Raw genomic sequence first — 17,327 nt, forward strand, 5'->3', positions numbered from 1 at the left:
CAAAACATCAAGAATTACTAGATTTGTAATAGTGATGTAATTTTTTCTATTCCAGGCCTTTAATCAACAATGTCTGCAAAGTCCTATTTGGTACTGTTCACAGGTTTAGAGGTCTGACTCTGAATATTTCCGGATCCTTACAGTTGAAATACTCTGAACTGCCCCTGGTGGCTCAGAAATTAAATAGTATCGACAGTTACAGGCTGCAAGGCTGACTAATTCTTCTAGTGCACAGGTAAGAACAAGTTTTTCAATGATAATTATTAGTGACATCTTTATAAAGCTAATTTCTATGTTGAAGTAAACTAGAGTTATGAAGTTTTGTTGAATGTTTCTGTTTAGATTGTAAAGAATGTAATCGTTCCAGAATGCATTACTAATTAGCTCTGCTGAAAGTAGTATAATCAATGTTCAGCATGTTAAGCCACAGGATTGGCTTGACATTGCTTACTGAAACTTTGGATTGGTTAAAAAAAACTTTGGTTTGAGTAATTTGATTAATATTTCTCAGTAACTCCTTTTTTTTTAAATGGGCAGTTAGAACTCTGTAGTTTGCAAGGCGCAGGGGGATGAATCTAAACCACTGCATGCACCATTTAAAACCAACTGTTCATTTAGTTTAAATGGTGCATGCTTTGTAGTTGTTTTTATGAGATTTTGTAAAGTGAAATGCTATTCACTAATATTGAGAGTGCAATATTTCCATCTCTGCAGGTTAAAAAATCTCCCCTGATTTTTAATTGATAATTTCCCCAAGGTGGTCTTGCACAAAACCATTGCACAAAGGCATAATAATAAAAGGTTTAGTATAATGTAGATCAGATCTGCTTTAGTGTGGGTCACTGACCCAAACTGTATCGGCTCTTTCCAACCTTAATAGTCTTCTCCTCTGGGAGCATAATGTTTGGATTGGTTGGGAAATATATTGGCAATAAAGAGACAAAAGGCTGTCATAAATGTGATTAAAGCTCTGGTTAAAACACAGAGGCGGAAAAGCTCTGAGTTATGAGGGCTTTTCAGACTGCGTTATTGTTTCAGTGACAGAGCTCTTAGTGCGTCTAGTGGAGTGGTCACAGGCGAGTGGTAAACATTTCTCAATGTGTGAGGAGTCATTAATCCCTGGAGCCGAGGATGGCTTCCCTAACACTGTCTGTGTCTCAAGAAAGAGCCAGTTGGCACCAGCAGGTCAAACCAAACTCCAACATAAATGCTTTGTACTCCAACGTTGTTTAAATCTCTTCTAATGTGCTATAACTAAGACACATCTCATACATTTTTTTGGAACAGGCATGGACCACAGGGTGGTTCGATCCCCGGCCCTGGCTATATATGTCGAAGTGTCCCTGGGCAAGACACTAAACCCTTAACAACCCATTCCCCTCCCCAGCTGTGCAGTGCCGGTCCAAGCCCGGTAGAAATTGGGGAGGGTTTCGTCAGAAAGGGGATCCGGCGTAAAAACTGTGCCAAATCGACATGCGGACAATGATCCGCTGCTCCATGAGCTCCCGGGATAAGGACAAAAACAAAACACTATGTGTTTTGCCCATTCAAATAATTTGCAAGTGAAGCTGTTTATGATACAGTACATACACCAACCACACCTTAGCAGTGGTGGTACTAATAATGTCATGAAGGACCAAGGTCTGCATTGCCACTCAGAGCTGTCTGCAGCTATACAGCCCAATAAGCAGCAACATGTGATGCACTGTTTGCAGAAGTGGTTGCAGAAGTACACAAAGTCAATGCTCATTTAAAAGTATTCTAATTCAAATACTGTACCACTTCACATCTTTCACTGCAAATTATCTACCTGCAGTAGATATAGATAATCTAACTGTAGATAATCTGCAGATTATGTGCATTTTGCTTAAAGTATAAAAGTAAAAGTACACCAATAGGAAAATGTATATGTTAACCAATACTGATTATAGTAACTATGAAGAAACATGTGCAGTAATTAATAAAAAAGGGTCAAAGATCACTGATGGCAAAGACAGGGTTTTTGTAACTACTTCATGTGCTGACAGGTGGTTAACTCATAATGATATATCAGCATGTATTAGATCATAACATTTTTATATATAAAATTTTAAAACTTAAATTAAAACAAAATTAAAACTCACAACTGTTCAGACCCTGATGGTAAAAAATAATCATTGCACATAGCCTTGATGCTTGGAATTACAGAAAGTGTCACCAAAGCCAAATACTAACTGGGCAAAATGGAAAACCTCAGAATTTAAAGAGCACTGAAAGCTTCAGGCTTATTGATTTGTATGCATTTAATTGAAACAATTAACATTTTGATAGGTCCTGGTATATTTTTGATTTCATCTGAAGACAGTCTATGTCCCCTTAAATAGGTTTAACACCTGCAATATTTCAGTTTTGTGAAAACAGGGGATACATCAAATCTGCCCCCAGATAATCCTCCAGTATCAATAAAATGTTGAACGGTTGTTTGTTAGCAGCATATTATCTTATTTTTGCCTCAGGTCTCTGTAATCGGTTAATCGGGATTAGTCAGATACCTGTGGACACATAGGTCCTCAGAAAAATTGTAATTTTATTATTAGTAGGAGTCAATGTATGCTACTTGAACTTTGGGACAGTATGTTTAGGCGTTTGTTTTGTCTTTGGGATGATAAAGTGTGGGATTGAACCTCTCATTTCACATTCCCTGATCTAAGCTCATTGTGGTTGTGGGACAGTGCCTATTTGAATGGGTTATTTCATAATCATATGTTTTTTATAATTGTATTGTACCTGTGGATGCATTCAAGTGTAAGCATTGGTAAATGTGGGAGGGAACATAGTAATTAATTAATTACTTTATGGATTACATAATCAGAATTGATCTAGACTATTGATTGAATTGGATTTCCATAAATGCAGTGGAGTCACCTCAGTGGGCCTACAATGTGCTCAATACAGTACTTTATTACATATGCAGCATGGTGTCCAGTGCGCTTATTTGCTTGTGTAAATGATCAGTACTGGAGATTTTGCTTTGCACCACACCCACTCCAGGTCTAGCAGTATCTACCCATGTCTCCGTCTGGGTGTGTGTTTGCAAACTCCGCCCTGCTCGCGCCGCCTCTTGAGGGCCGCAATGATTTAGAAGTTCAGGAATCCCACGTGACGTCACCCTGGGGTGACGTTATGCTTCTCTAAATAGATCGTATTGTAATCTTTTCTCAGTCCAACGTGGTTACTTCTAAGAGACTGCTTCACATTGTCTGCACTTGTTTGGTAAGTTGAAAACCTTGAGGGGAGCGTGCATGCGCCGGTGCAGGTTTGTTATGTTTGCTAAAAAAGGTCCTTGTTACTTTGTCCTCCTTTCTACATGCAACAGCTTGTTGTGTTGTTCGCTTCAGTAGCCCTGATGAAGCTGTTTTTCCCTTCTTGCCCTCAGCTCAGTTATGGTTCTAACTAAAAGAAGTAAACAGTCACGTTTGGGTAAGCGCATCGTCTTCTCAGTTCTATGTCCGTGCGTCAGCCTATCTGTTGACTGTTGTTGAAGTTGAACGCGGAGTCAAGTGCCGCTGCTGGTCTGTCAGGTAGCAGCGGAGACAAGTCTGCAGGAATTCATCTCGAGTGCGACTGAAAGTCAAAGGACGCAAAAGATGGGTTCCGTTGCACTTCAGACCAGTTTGGCATGGTTGCCAGGTTTTCTGTTAGCTCGAAAGCACCAATGCTGGATTCTTGCATCATTGTCACTCCTGTCCCATCTCGGGATACGCAGAGTCGGCGCTTGTCCCGGACCCTCTGCATGCTGCGGTTTAACAATGTACGTCTGGAAAAAGAAAGCTCGGAGGTTTTGCTATCATGCCAATTCAAAATTAATATAGACATGCTCATGTTCTTGTACAAAATATGTTCTCTTTTCTTTGTAACAGTATTGTGACCAACATTACGTCATTCTGCAGTCCATATATGATTAACCGCTGAGATGTGGAAGGTTACTTACAGGAAGGTTGTGCTGACTAGGCGGGCTTTGTGGCTCTACGACGTTGTTTCAATCATTTAATGACTCTCCGCTGTCATTATGCTTATGTGACAGTACTATCATTAACCACTTGTTTCCCATTCACATTGCTTTAAGTTATTGTGCTTCCAGTTTTATTGTGTCACTTTAATCGGCAGTGTTAATAAGGCTTAATGAGGTATTTATGTCTGATAATGTTGATAGTAGGCTATTTCCGACGATTTAATACAGAATAAAATTTCACTTTTACATATGCGTTTAAAAACAGGAACCTGCTTGAATAAAACTTTGCTTCATACGTGCTCTTTAACATTTTTAACTTAATTGTTGCAAAAAGAAGCCTTAGAGAACAAATATTTCGAATTATCTTTTGATATAAATTAGAGAGTAGGAGATAGTAACTTAAAAAATCTTGCCCTCCTGGAGGTAATTGACTAAAATAATATACCATTTCTTTATTTTGTAATTTTTATAACTTAATTATGCTGAAACAAATGAGCAAACTGCTTCAGGAAAAAATTAATTAACAGCATGGAATTATAAAAAAATACTGAAAAAAAAACACACAACGTCAATGACTCTACTTGTCTTATTTAGTAACCTTCATGCAGGTCTAATTCATATTTTCGTATGCTTGATTGCAGTCCAGCGGGTCATTGAAGTGATGAAATGTGACCTACAATAAGTGTATTTGTTGGTTGTTATATGTACTCAAGGTGAAACATTCCTATGATAATGATTGTACTAATGTGGGAACAGGTCAAATGACTCATAACACCAGTCTAATCATCAGTTTGGCCACATAAGTCTAATTTGAGCTCAAAATACAGTTGCATGTACATTTTATGTAAACCTACTCTATGACATTTTCCAGCAAAAACATTTTGTGAGAAAGAATAAATGTCAACTTGGACCTGTGAGGTGGGAGTTCTGAATTTTGCAAAAAAATAGTACATGCTAATTATTGACGAGGCAGCCTTTTTGTCACACATTCACTTCAAGAGCTGAAGTTGAGGGCATAGATTGTCAAAGAGTTCCATGCTCTTTGCCTCAGGGATCACTGTAATTCTACCTTGAACTTGTAGTGTCAAAGGCCTAGACTATGGGGAGCTGGAGATTTCAGTTGCTGCACATGTTTGTGCTTGTTTTAACTCCATATGTTTTGCATATGGAATTCCTTAACATATTGTTTAAATTCTAATATGTGGTGTACCTGGAGAATTCTCTCCAGCTCCTCTTGAAATCAAATGCCAGACGCTAATCCTTCCCCTCGTGCACATCAGGATACTGTTAATGTAAAGTGTATCCAAATTTCCTCTGCTAAACTAAAACATCTATATCAAGAGCCAACTGCCCTTTCCAAGGAAAGGGCGTTGAGTACTGATAATTTTGAAGTGTGAAAGCTATTATAATTCACAGAGGCATTGATAGAATTAATGGTTAAAAGTGTTATGCTTCATGTGGTTTGAATTTCCTGGTAAGTCCCATTTTAGGAACAGGAACAGGAAGGCAAAAGTTAAAGTTTAGCATCTGCTTTAAAAGTCATGGATACTCTCATGCTCTTATTTTTCATTATTGCTTTGTAGTGATATCAGATTTTGTGATTTAGTAAAGTAAGTTATAACCTTACAGGAAATCAAGAAGTGGCAACAAGTATTGTACAAAAAGCTGAAGGGTCCATCCAAGAAAAATTGTGGCATAAAATATTTGTTCAAAATATGAAAAATCAGCGACATATCTCTAAGTTTTTTTGAATAACTAGATCTCATACATACACTCGTTAGGGTTGTGGTTTGAGTTGAGTGTTCAGGTCAGTAGTGGTAGTCATGTTTTTTGTGTCAAAGGAGACCAGGTTGGTTTTTAGGGGCCCTGCAGAAGAGACAGACTGAACTGCTGACAGAAAGAGAGAGCAGGGCTCATTGCTCTCTGACAGAGAGACCCTGTCCAGACCCTGTTCTGCAGGCTCGGTCACGAAGTACAGCTTGTTAGGAAAACAGCACTGCTTAGCATAACACAATATTTGAGTGTTTTGACTGTGTGCAAAGGAAATAGTCTGTACCCATGAAAAAGGCACTCATGTACATAGTGTATTAAGCTATTCATGTTTTACACATGACATAGCATTGACTAATAGTTTGAATGTATTGCCGTTCTTGTGAATTAATGTTGGAAGGTAAAGAACTAATCCACTTTGCGTAGTAGGTGTCCTCTCAATGAGCGCTATGGTGCGGTATCACTGCTGTCCAAAGGCAGATATTTCAGTCATCATCAAGAGCATGATTTATAAATACACCACAGATCCCATGCTGATTCTCAACAAACCCTTTAGAATTTGTTTGTTTCATTGTTTACTAGAGCGAGAGAGAAGAATAGTTGCTACATTGTTTATTGTAGCTTTTTGTATCCTAGTATTTCTTTATTTAGCACTATTTTTATAGTCAGAATCTTCACTTCCAAAACTATAGTGTGTGCACTTGCTCTTTAGACCTATGGTTCAAACCTTGCTATAGTGCCACCTGCATAAAGTTTACATGTTCATTCCCCCATTGACTATTCCATACCAAACGACCTGCATTTTACCTGCCTTCCTGCTTGCAATGATCACTGCACTGGCTGATGCTGGTGGTGCCGCCGGGGTGCTGTCTTGTGACTCCTACTAGAAGGGGGATTAATAAAGACTACCTTAACACTTGTCATACTCCTTTAACAAGGGTTCAAAACATATGTCGGTGGGAATTTATAATAATGGCTTGCACCCTCTGCTAAACATTTTTTTGCTAGTGTTTTTCAGTGATAATGATAGTTCATACTGTGTCATACTAAACAAGAAACCTTAAAAATTAAAAGACCCTCTCTCGAACAAAATTGAACAGTTACCAGATAAGATGTCAGAGGCTATAGGCCTTAAGCTTAAGTCTTAGAAATATTCTTTTCTACATTATTTTGCTAAGTAAGTAAATCTGATCATTTGCACATCCCTCTCAGACTTGCATTAAGTCAAAAATTGATTGTGCTTTGCATAATAAATTGTGTTTTATGTGTCTTCCTAAAACAAAAGCAATATGTTAATGAACTCCTTAAATGTTCTTTAAAGAAAAACTAAGCAAACTTTATTTTATTCAAAACAATATGTAAATATTGCTTATTTTCTAACATTTCAATCTCAAAAGCAGATGTTTGCTACTCCACCACCCATTCTTACTGTTTTTGTACTGAAAGGTATGAGCATGCATATCAAACTTCTTCAAGTTTTGTATTGACATCTAAAACATTTGTAATGCTACAAATCCTGACTAATTTTAAGATGCACACAGACTTCCCTTGTAGTGTAAAACTCAGTACATACACCAGTCTGTCCTAAAAACACATTAAAACACATTAAAGTCAAATATAAGCATAACAGGTTTTTAATGGAGGAGGACTAACTACACTTTTTAAATTTTGTCTTAACATAAACATCCAGCTTTTACCTGACACCTACTCTATACAGCGATGTTGCAGTTTGTATTAAAAACATAGTGGGTTTCAATACTACACCTAAACACAGCTTTTGCTACAAGTAGGGCATAACGTATGTATCAAATTATAATACATTATTAATTAAAGTACACATCAAAACTTTGAAATTGCATTTTATTTGTTTTAGTTTAATCTTGAGGATTTGTTTAACGTTTTTTTTTATTATTAAATTCTTAACAGACGTATAGTTAAGATGCCTTTTAATAGATTTTTACATTCAATGTAGAATGAATTTATATTGTTCAACATTTCTTTGAATATTTGTCCTCTCTTTCAGTTTGAATTATTAAAGAATCTAAAATGTTAACTGAACCATTTTCACATTTGAGATGATGCATTGCTATGGCTTTAGTTTACTGAACTATTAGTCTAGCACATGTTTGACCGTTTTGTAGGTAAATAATTATATTGGGACGCAATTTGTGAGCTAAGTCACATTTTGTTATGTGGTTTTTCTAAAAAGATAAACTGTATCTACTAGCTATGCCTCATGCAATGCTGCTCTGAGACCACTTCCTTTTCTTGTTCTCACTATGTTAGGTTAACCTAAAATTAAACCTTAATACTGTAAAACCAAAATTTAAGAATATTGTATGGTGTCAACTCAAAAGAATTTGGAGATGCTGCCTTCCATTTGATGTTTAATATGACAGTGAGACAAAATGAAATTACTGTAAATTAACCTTTCACTTTAAAACCAGTGAGTAGGTGTTGCCAGACTAATACCATATACACCCGACCAGATTCTCTCACTTTGTGGTTAGAACATTAAAAAATCTTTTACTGGAAATTTCAAATATTGTTTCTTATATAGTTAGATATAGATATGTATACATGTATCTGCATATAGTCCAGCTGATGATTGATGCCTGAGTGTCATGCTTTAGAGCAGGTTATAGTCTGTATAATTGAGTTAAATAAAAATATTAATAATATCAATTTCAACTAATTACTTTAATTATGAGGGAACTTAAATGTTTTTGCAAAGGTTATTGAATCCATTGTTTCTACTCTAATAAGTCACAGCATGGATGTCTCTTTAGTGGATGCTACATTTTTCTAGCATGAGATTACTGTATGTAGATTACACAGCTTTTTCAGGTGCTGTGGCAATTTTTTGTTGACCATGACACAATATGTGCATTTTTCACCTGGAATGCTGACAGAAAAACCCAAGTCATTCATTGCCTCTCCTTGCTTTTTGCTTTTGAATTTTCTTTCTAGTTCTATGAGAAATTGGGCAGAGTGATGAACTCAGACCAGGATAGGCCATTTGTGTGCAGCGCTCCTGGCTGTTCTCAGGTGAGCTTTCATATATAAAATAATACTATGCAACACGTTCTGTAGATGTGTGTGTTTGTGTGTGTATGCTTGTAATATGAAGAGGTGTACATGAAGGAGTGATGACTGCGTAAAGCATAAAGGAAGAACAAAATAGCATGGACCTAAATTAAACACAACCTGTAAATAGTGCTGCACTTGTGAAAAGAAATCAATACCACTGCATGATGCACTGTTCAAATGGAGAATAACAGTAAGCATGCTGTACAGTATGTGTAGATATTGAACAATATATGAACATACAATTCTTACATTACTGCTTTTTAAAAACATAACAGCGATTCCCCACGGAGGACCATCTGATGATACATAGACACAAACATGAGATGACCCTTAAGTTCCCATCCATAAAGAATGACACCATGTTATCAGGTGAGTTATGACTACTATCAGTACAGATTCTCACTACCTTAGCAATGCTCACAGAGAACATTTACTTTTTATGCGGGTGTGTACATGGGTGACTCATGCAGAGACACTTGTCTATCTTCAGAATCTTTTTACGGCTTGTCTATACCAATTGTTTACAGCAATGTAAATCACATGATATGTTACCTTGCAGCTCACAGCTGCACATTAAGTTAAATTAAACAAACCATTGCTCTATATGATTGTCTCCCTATTATTGGAGTTACAACAGATGGAGTAAGAGATGGTTTAAAACTGCTGTATTAATGGCTGGGGTTACAAGTTCCCAGTCACATGCTATCTGTTCAAAGAAACAACAGGTTGTGTACAGCATATACAAGTGTCAACCCAAGGCCAATCCATAAGTATAGATCTCTATTCCTAGAAACAGTGCTGCCACAGTAGATGACAGTTTAAAGTGCCGGGGCCTTACAACAAACATTGTTGCTTCTTTATTATTTACACTCAGTAGACAGCAGGATTACAGTTTCTAGGCCGGGTGTCTTTATCGCTTGTTCTCTGAGTTACCGCTCTGGACATTACTTTTACTAAGGCCTTGTATTGAGGATAAACTAATCAGTGGTTATACTTTAAGTTACAACTCATTTACTACATTACTTATTCTTTAACCACCTGTTCAATTTGCTAACATTATTAGCATTAAAAGGTACTATTCTTGATTATAGAATTTACATTTGTTGTTTTGAGAAATAGAACTTGAGTTCTATTCTTTGTCTTTCAAATGGAAGAAAAATATTTAGTCTAGTATATTTGAAGTAAAAATGTATTTTGAGTACACAGGTCAAAATGAAAGTTTGAGTTAATCCCAAGTCTAGCCAAAATATAACTATGCTTTTAGACTTTGAAACGAGCCTGAAGCAACCTTCAACTGTCTGAAACCTGATCTGTGTGCAGCCCCCACAACATCAAGTTGAATACCAAAGCTTGACTGAGCTTAACAAATGAGACCCCCACTTGTTGGGTGGGATCTGTACTTTATCAGCTGAAATGGGGTTCTCTCCCCCTCTCTCTCTTTCTCACTCTCTCTCCTACTAACAGAATTAAAGTAATGTTTTTTTTTAATCACAGCAGATGTGTAACAAGTTACTTTTAACATTATGCTTTCTTCACACAGATCTCCACTTGCTTCCATAAAGTGTTTGCTAGTTTGCTATGGGGTGTCCACATAAAGCAATAAAAGTAAACATTTTAATCAGTGGGGGTAGAAAATACAAAAAGCACAAAAAAGAACTAAGTATAAGTAAGATTAGTATAAAGAAACTTATTTAGTGTACTAAAGGGTAAACTGTTAAATATATGCAATAAAAATAGTAACATATGGAGATGATGTTAACTAGGTTTGCTTTGGATTTCTTGCAGATATAGTGTGTGATGTGATTGTGTTTCATTTTGGATTATATGTTTGTTTAGATAAATTTCCACTGATAACATTCATGTTTAATATTGTAAAATAAAATTTAAATTGAATGAAAAAAAAATACTATTTTTCATGCAGCAGTGAGTTGTAGTCTTTTGATGTCTACAATCATATTTTACGTAGCAAACAAACACTATTAACAGAAATTTCTTTTTAAAATTCTTTGAATTCCAGACCAGACTCCCACACCTACACGCTTCTTGAAGAACTGTGAGGAGGTGGGACTATTCAGTGACCTGGACTGCTCCATTGAGCAGGAGTTCTGTAAGGCTCAGGAAGAGGAGGACAGTAAACAGGTACTGCACAGTAGTGTACAAATCCTCGGGCTTAAGAAAACATAGGTGAACCGAAAGCCACTGCCACCCACAGGGATTAGATCATCAGTTTGTTGCTAACAACAGCCCACACATAATGAAGTAATACACACACTTTTAATAGATTCAAAACACCTAAACCGCATAAAAAAAGAGTCTCACACACCCCAATCCCTGTGTGTCTTGTTGACAGTGACAAACAGCGCTAGCATGTGGAGATTTGACGCCTGTCGCAGGTGACGAGAAAAGATATCAGGTTCTCACCTGTAAGTTTAAACAGGGAGTTTTATTTGTTATAAGAACGGACCCCCAGGAAAAAATTTTTTGCAATAGTAAATGACTCAACCAGACATTCTCACATGTCAGCAGAGTCACAAAGCTTTGACATTTGACAAAAGATGATCATTTATGCATTATAGATCTATATTGAGGCAACTAGTCAAATCACCACAAGACAGACAGCTTATCTCATGTCTAGGAAGATGTGCAAAGCACGCTGAAGCTAAGCTGTCGTCTGGGTGTTTTGGCTCTGGAGCTTGTCTGTGCTCAGGTCAGCCACGTCTAGCCTCCCAAGCCTGTGTGGTTTATGATGGGAGACTCTGCAAAGTCAGCAGGAGGCGAGTCAGAGCACAACTCTCTGGGAGAGTGAAGCACAATAAGCAGAGTAAAGCACTGAATCTGCAATTTGTTTTATGAGGTTTTCTGTATATTAATGATAAGAGTATAAGAGTACATTGTTCATGTAGGTTATTTTGTGTCTGTCTATTTTATCCTTTTGTACGTTTGATTATTATCTAAATTAATTCAGCTTGTTGTTTGTTTTATGCCAAGAAATGTGAATTTAGCTTGCCAATATTACTGTCAGGACAGGGTTATTTTGCAATGTACTGCATATGCTATTATATGTAAAAGAGTTAGAACAAACAAACTGTCAGGCTGGGTAATTAACAATAAAGAAACCTGGTCTTTGTTAGATTCTCAATGCTTCCCATCTAAACTGAAAATGAGCCTTTAGATAATAGTTTACATAGTTCCTCATTATTATTCAAGCTGGATCTATGGAGCCCAAGGCCAAACAGTTGTCAGGTTTGAGTTGTGCAACTTCTATGGAAGAATGTAAAAACTCTTGACAGATTCATAACCTTGTGTACCTGCTTGCTTTTCTTCTTTCTACAGAACATCTCACTACATGGCCAGGCAGGCCAAGGCCAGCACCAGCAGTCCCACTCTAGGATGGGCAACCACGATACCAGCATAGTGATCCAACAGGCTCTGCCCTCTCCTCAGTCCAGTTCTGTCATCACTCAGGCTCCATCCACGAATAGACAGATAGGGTGAGTTGGCATAACTACTGGTAAATTTACCAAAAAAAAAATATAATTTAAGTTAAAGATTTACAAAGAATGTAGATTGCACTTGACTTGTAACTAAAAAAAGAAAAAAGAATGTACCTATTTATCTATATCTATGTCTATATTTATCTATATCTATATCTATCTATATATCTGTCTATATCTATCTATCTATCTATATATATATAGACAGATAGATAGATATATATCAGTGCCTTGCAAAAGTATTTATATCTCTTTAACTTTTCCACATTTTATCACGTTGCAACCATAAATGTAAATATATTTTATTGGGACTCTATGTGATAGACCAACACAAAGAGGTACATAATTGTGAATGGATAGGTAAATGATAAATTTGTTTTTACAAATAAATATCTGAAAAGTGTGCGGTGCATTTGTATTCAGCCCCCCTCAGTCAAAACTTTGTAGAACCAACTTTTGCTCCAATTACAGCTGCAAGTCTTTTGGGGTATGTCTCTACCAGCTTTATGCATCTAGAGATTCCAGATTCCAGATTGGATGGAAAGCATCTGTGAACAGCAATTTTCGAGTCACAGATTCTCAATTGGATTTAGGTCTGGAGTTTGACTGGCTCACTCTAACAGATGAATATGCTTTGATCTAAACCATTCCATTGTAGCTCTGGCTTTGTGTTTGTGGTTGTTGTCCTGGTGGAAGGTGAAGCTCCGCCACAGTCTTTTGCAGGCTCTAACAGGTTTTCTTCTAAGATCGCCCTGTATTTGGCTCCAGCCATCTTCCCATCAACTCTGACCAGCTTCCCTGTCCCTAATGAAGAAAAGTATCCCAACAACATGATGCTGCCACCACCATGTTTCACGGTTGGGATGGTGTGTTCAGGGTGCGCAGTGTTAGGGTTCAGCCACACATAGCGTTTTGCATTTAGGCCCCTTGGCTGCTCCTCTTATTAATACTCTGCTTTCCCGGCCTGTCAGGTTACGTGGACGGCCATGTCTCGGTAGGTTTGCAGTGCCACCCTCCATTTTAGGACGATAGCTTGTACGGTGCTCCATGAGATGTTCAAACCTTCGGATATTTTTTTTTAACGTAACCCTGGTTTAAACTTCTTCCCAACTTTATACCTGGCCTATTTGATGTCTTCTTTGAACTTTATAATGCTGTTTGTTCACTAATGATCTCTAACAGACCCGTGAGGGCTTCACAGAACATCTGTAGTTAAAGTGCGATTAAATTACACACAGGTGGACTCTGTTTACTAACTAGATGACTTCTGAAGGCAATTGGTTCAATTGGATTTTAGTTACTGGTGACGGACTAAAGTGAATACAAATGCATGCACACTTTTCAGATATTTATTTGTAAAACCCTTTGAAAACCATTTATCATTTTTCTTTCACTTAACAATTATGTGCCACTTTGTGTTGGTTTATCACATAAAATCCAGTAAAATATATATACATTTGCGGTTGTAACGTGACAAAATGTCAAGGGGTATGAATACTTCTCCAAGGCGCTGTACTTAGTTTTTCATTTATATTTTGCATCTCCTGATATAATATATGATATCAGCTGCTTTTTTTGTTACCATGAGGTTGAAAAAAGCAGTGTAAAGGATTGCTGACAGACTAAAAATTATCTGACAAGTGCAGTGATCGGCATATATCCTCTTACCTGAAGTGAGCCCCGGTTATGGCAACAGCCTTGAGCTCAGCTTGGTCCCTTTGTGTACATGATGATTGTCATCCCTCCGTAGTCTCTGAGGTCATGTCAGTGTTTTGTTACATTTGGAGCAGAGTGTGTGGGACTGGCAATTCATGTTTTGCTGTTCATTCAATATTGTTCCACAGCAGAGCATGCCAAAGAGGGTCCCAGAGGAAAAGATGAGGTCACTGTTGAAGCCTCAGTCGTGACTGCTCATGTGGTTTAGCGTTACATTTTTTAAAATAGTTCTTTTATGGGAATGTCAGTAATAACCTTATTAACCGGGTCTGTTTCTCTGATGCCATTGCATATAGGCGATTAATAACAGCATCTATATTATTAATATTAATATGTATGGTGTGCTGCTTAGTCATTACCTGCAGTGTTTTTTGAGAAAGGACTAGTTTGTGGAGTTTTAAACACTCTAATACTGATCAGACCCTATAGTGATGATCCATATCTTTCCATTGAATGTATTATAGCGTGTGTGAGGTATATTTTATAAACCATCAGGGCCAGTACTTCAAGGCTCACAACATTATTGTTACTACACAAACATTTATACACTTTTTGTTTTTTTATTACACTCTACTGACCTCATTAATTTACCCCATGGGCCCCAACCATCTTTAAATCTGTGCCAGGGCTTTGTTACTGCAAACCAGTCCTATGGCAAGCCAGTTAGACACTGAGATGACTCAGTGCTGTAGGCCTGCACTGTGTTGAGGTTATCCTGTGTAGATTTACAGCTTGAGGAGCTAGTGAATATTGGATAACCCATCACTAAGCTTGAGTGACACTCCATCAGGCTCTTTGTCAAGGACAGGGGTGGAATTTCATCCCCTTGGAAGAGCAGCAATCACTGCCAGTAATAGAGACTTTGCTGGGCTTGCTTCATCTGAATTTACCTGTCATTAAAAACTCCTCACCTTGCTAAAGGCTCACCACTTCACTTCTCTTCAGTCTTTTATGATCAGAAATCCTTCACTAAGACTGGCGGTTTTACTGCTCGCACACACAAAACACATCACTTAAAAATCAGAGTTTGTATGCTATGTGTTAGTGGTTTTCAGCCACAGAACAGCACAGCTGCAGTTATCTGCTGCACACTATTTGAAGTAGTCCCAGAGCAGCAATTGTATATGTGGAAACTGCAAAGATATTAATTGCTTACCAGGATTGTGGAATCCTAACATATGAGTAGAATGAGTAGATTTACACGAAGGAAAACAGGGGTGGAAATGTTCACATCAGCAGGAAACTGGGTTGAGAATATCCCCTACACTGAGAAGCATTGCTTCCACAGGAAGCCATTAGGGCCAACCAAAGACTCTGTGAGCAGGGTCTCTCCACAGGAACTTCCTACATACAGAACAAGCAGGACACTTTACAGGCTAATTGAACTCTGTCCAGAGTGACACCCAGAGAGCTTACTGAAGGGCAGATAAGTGATTTCCTACAATGCCTGGAATAGTTTCTTGGTGTTCTGTTGGCACCTCAATTAATTATCCACTATGACCTGATTTTCCATGTCTTTGTGCACGAAAAAAAAATTAATTAATTTTAAGGACAATTGGTAAACAGTTAGTCTGGTAAACAGTTAGTCCTGTACCAAAAAAATGTACCAAATATGGTACAGTTTTAGTGTATGTGATAATTACCTATAAAACTTTTAAACTTGACTCTGACGAATCCATAAATAAGACAAAATCACAGAACAAAATGAGTCTAATCTCACTTCCACATGTTTTCCTGGTTTGTTCCTCTGCCCTGCTGAACATACAGTGTGAGCATCCAGTGAATTAGGATAACAAGTAATTTTCATTGCTCAACAATGTTTACTAAAGAGCTTTGAGTCTTGGAATCAATTAGGATTGGCTTTCCTCAACTCCATTTACTTTAGGGTTGAACTAAGACTAGAGCTGTGAAACCTGAGGACCTCTTGCTCTCTCTCTCTTTTCCTTTTTCTGTCTTTCCTCCTGCTATGAGTACCTAAACAAGGTCTTTGGGGAAATGCACTGACACAAACCAGTGTTAAAGCCAGGCATAAGAATCAGCCAGCAGATCTTAATGTCACAGCTCTCCTTATCATACAAAGATGATCTCTGTCCAACAGACTTAAATGCTCTGTGCTTTTCAATTATAGACATCTGGCACTGAGTGCCAAATATGTTGGACTTTAATATTCTAACATGCAAAAATACAACACTCTGCAGAAACCTCAACCTTTTAACTCAAAAGAATACATGAGCGTGTGGATGGGTGTGGGCACAAGGCATTATTATAAGACATTCTTCCATTCTGGCTCAATAGAGGAATTCAGTCCAGTTGTTTCCATTACATAGCACAATAAACCTGAAGGCAGAGGGGTGATTACAGTATAAATGTGTCAAAATATCTGACCTTTAATTTATTAACACATTTAAATACCTCTCTCATTTTTGGTTGTGTACTGTAACAAGTGCTTTTATTTAATGAGCATGCATTCTTTAAAAACTGAAATGGATGAGTTCCTAAAAGTTTTGGACACTGTGGGAACCTAAAAGGTGCAGTATTCAAAACCACTGAATGCAAATTTTGTTCACATTTCTACCATTGTACTATAAAATACTCTACTTTCTACTCTTTTGTGGTTTGGCATTTTGGTATGCTTTTTTCAGTTTTCTACACAGGGGATTTATCTCTAAACTTAAATATGTCTTGGTGATTTTCCACCCTCGGCATATTGTGTGCAATGTTAATTTTGACTGTCACATCATGGTGCAAAGCTCTTGTGGTTTCATTTCCCATGCAGCTTTAAATGCACAATATTTTTCGCACCTCAGAGCCACGAGCTACTTGTGGTCCTTGTTTTTGCCTTCAAGGGAAGTTGCACAAATAGATGTGGGTCTGCAGGCCTCCAAAGTCGCAGGGTTTCATGCAAAGCCCAAGTGTATGGTGATATGCTTGCTGTCAACCAAAGACTCTTGTGTTTATTTAAAGGGATTTTCTTATATGCCAGTTTTTTTGTTGTTGTTCAGTATAGATCATAATTACCATGATCATTGCCTGATAAGATTTCTTTGTCATTTCTTTCTATTTCTAAAAACATATAGAAAAGTTACTTGGCACAGCCCACAAAACAAATAAAACGCCATTTCATTTTTAATCTGTGTATTGTCTGTCATATACTGTATATCTAAATTAAGTATCTTACTTATCTGTTTTACATAGTAATATTAATTAATGATGCCATTGTAGTATACATCGTTAATCGTTAATAATTAGGATTCCAGAATGCATTC

The 17,327-nt window shown here is 37.4% G+C and overlaps 1 protein-coding gene across 6 annotated transcripts in view; it reads left to right on the forward strand.

Moving 5' to 3' along the window:
* Positions 1-216: 216 nt before the first annotated feature.
* The window catches only part of creb5b (cAMP responsive element binding protein 5b), a 43,157-nt gene continuing 26,046 nt past the window's right edge, over positions 217-17,327 (forward strand). The window contains exons 1-5 of one of the 6 annotated variants that reach the window (XM_067509949.1): positions 217-235; positions 8,732-8,809; positions 9,127-9,220; positions 10,869-10,990; positions 12,185-12,342. In XM_067509949.1, the coding sequence (XP_067366050.1) occupies positions 8,756-8,809; positions 9,127-9,220; positions 10,869-10,990; positions 12,185-12,342 (428 nt within the window). In that variant the 5' untranslated portion in view covers positions 217-235; positions 8,732-8,755. Of the gene's footprint in view, positions 236-3,097; positions 3,253-3,276; positions 3,296-3,415; positions 3,460-3,551; positions 3,791-8,731; positions 8,810-9,126; positions 9,221-10,868; positions 10,991-12,184; positions 12,343-17,327 lie in introns of those variants that run through there. The other 5 variants (XM_067509947.1, XM_067509950.1, XM_067509948.1 and 2 more) reach the window with 5 other exon arrangements.

The sequence above is a fragment of the Channa argus genome, chromosome 7, assembly GCF_033026475.1.
Source record: "Channa argus isolate prfri chromosome 7, Channa argus male v1.0, whole genome shotgun sequence".
In the NCBI taxonomy this organism is placed as follows: domain Eukaryota; kingdom Metazoa; phylum Chordata; class Actinopteri; order Anabantiformes; family Channidae; genus Channa; species Channa argus.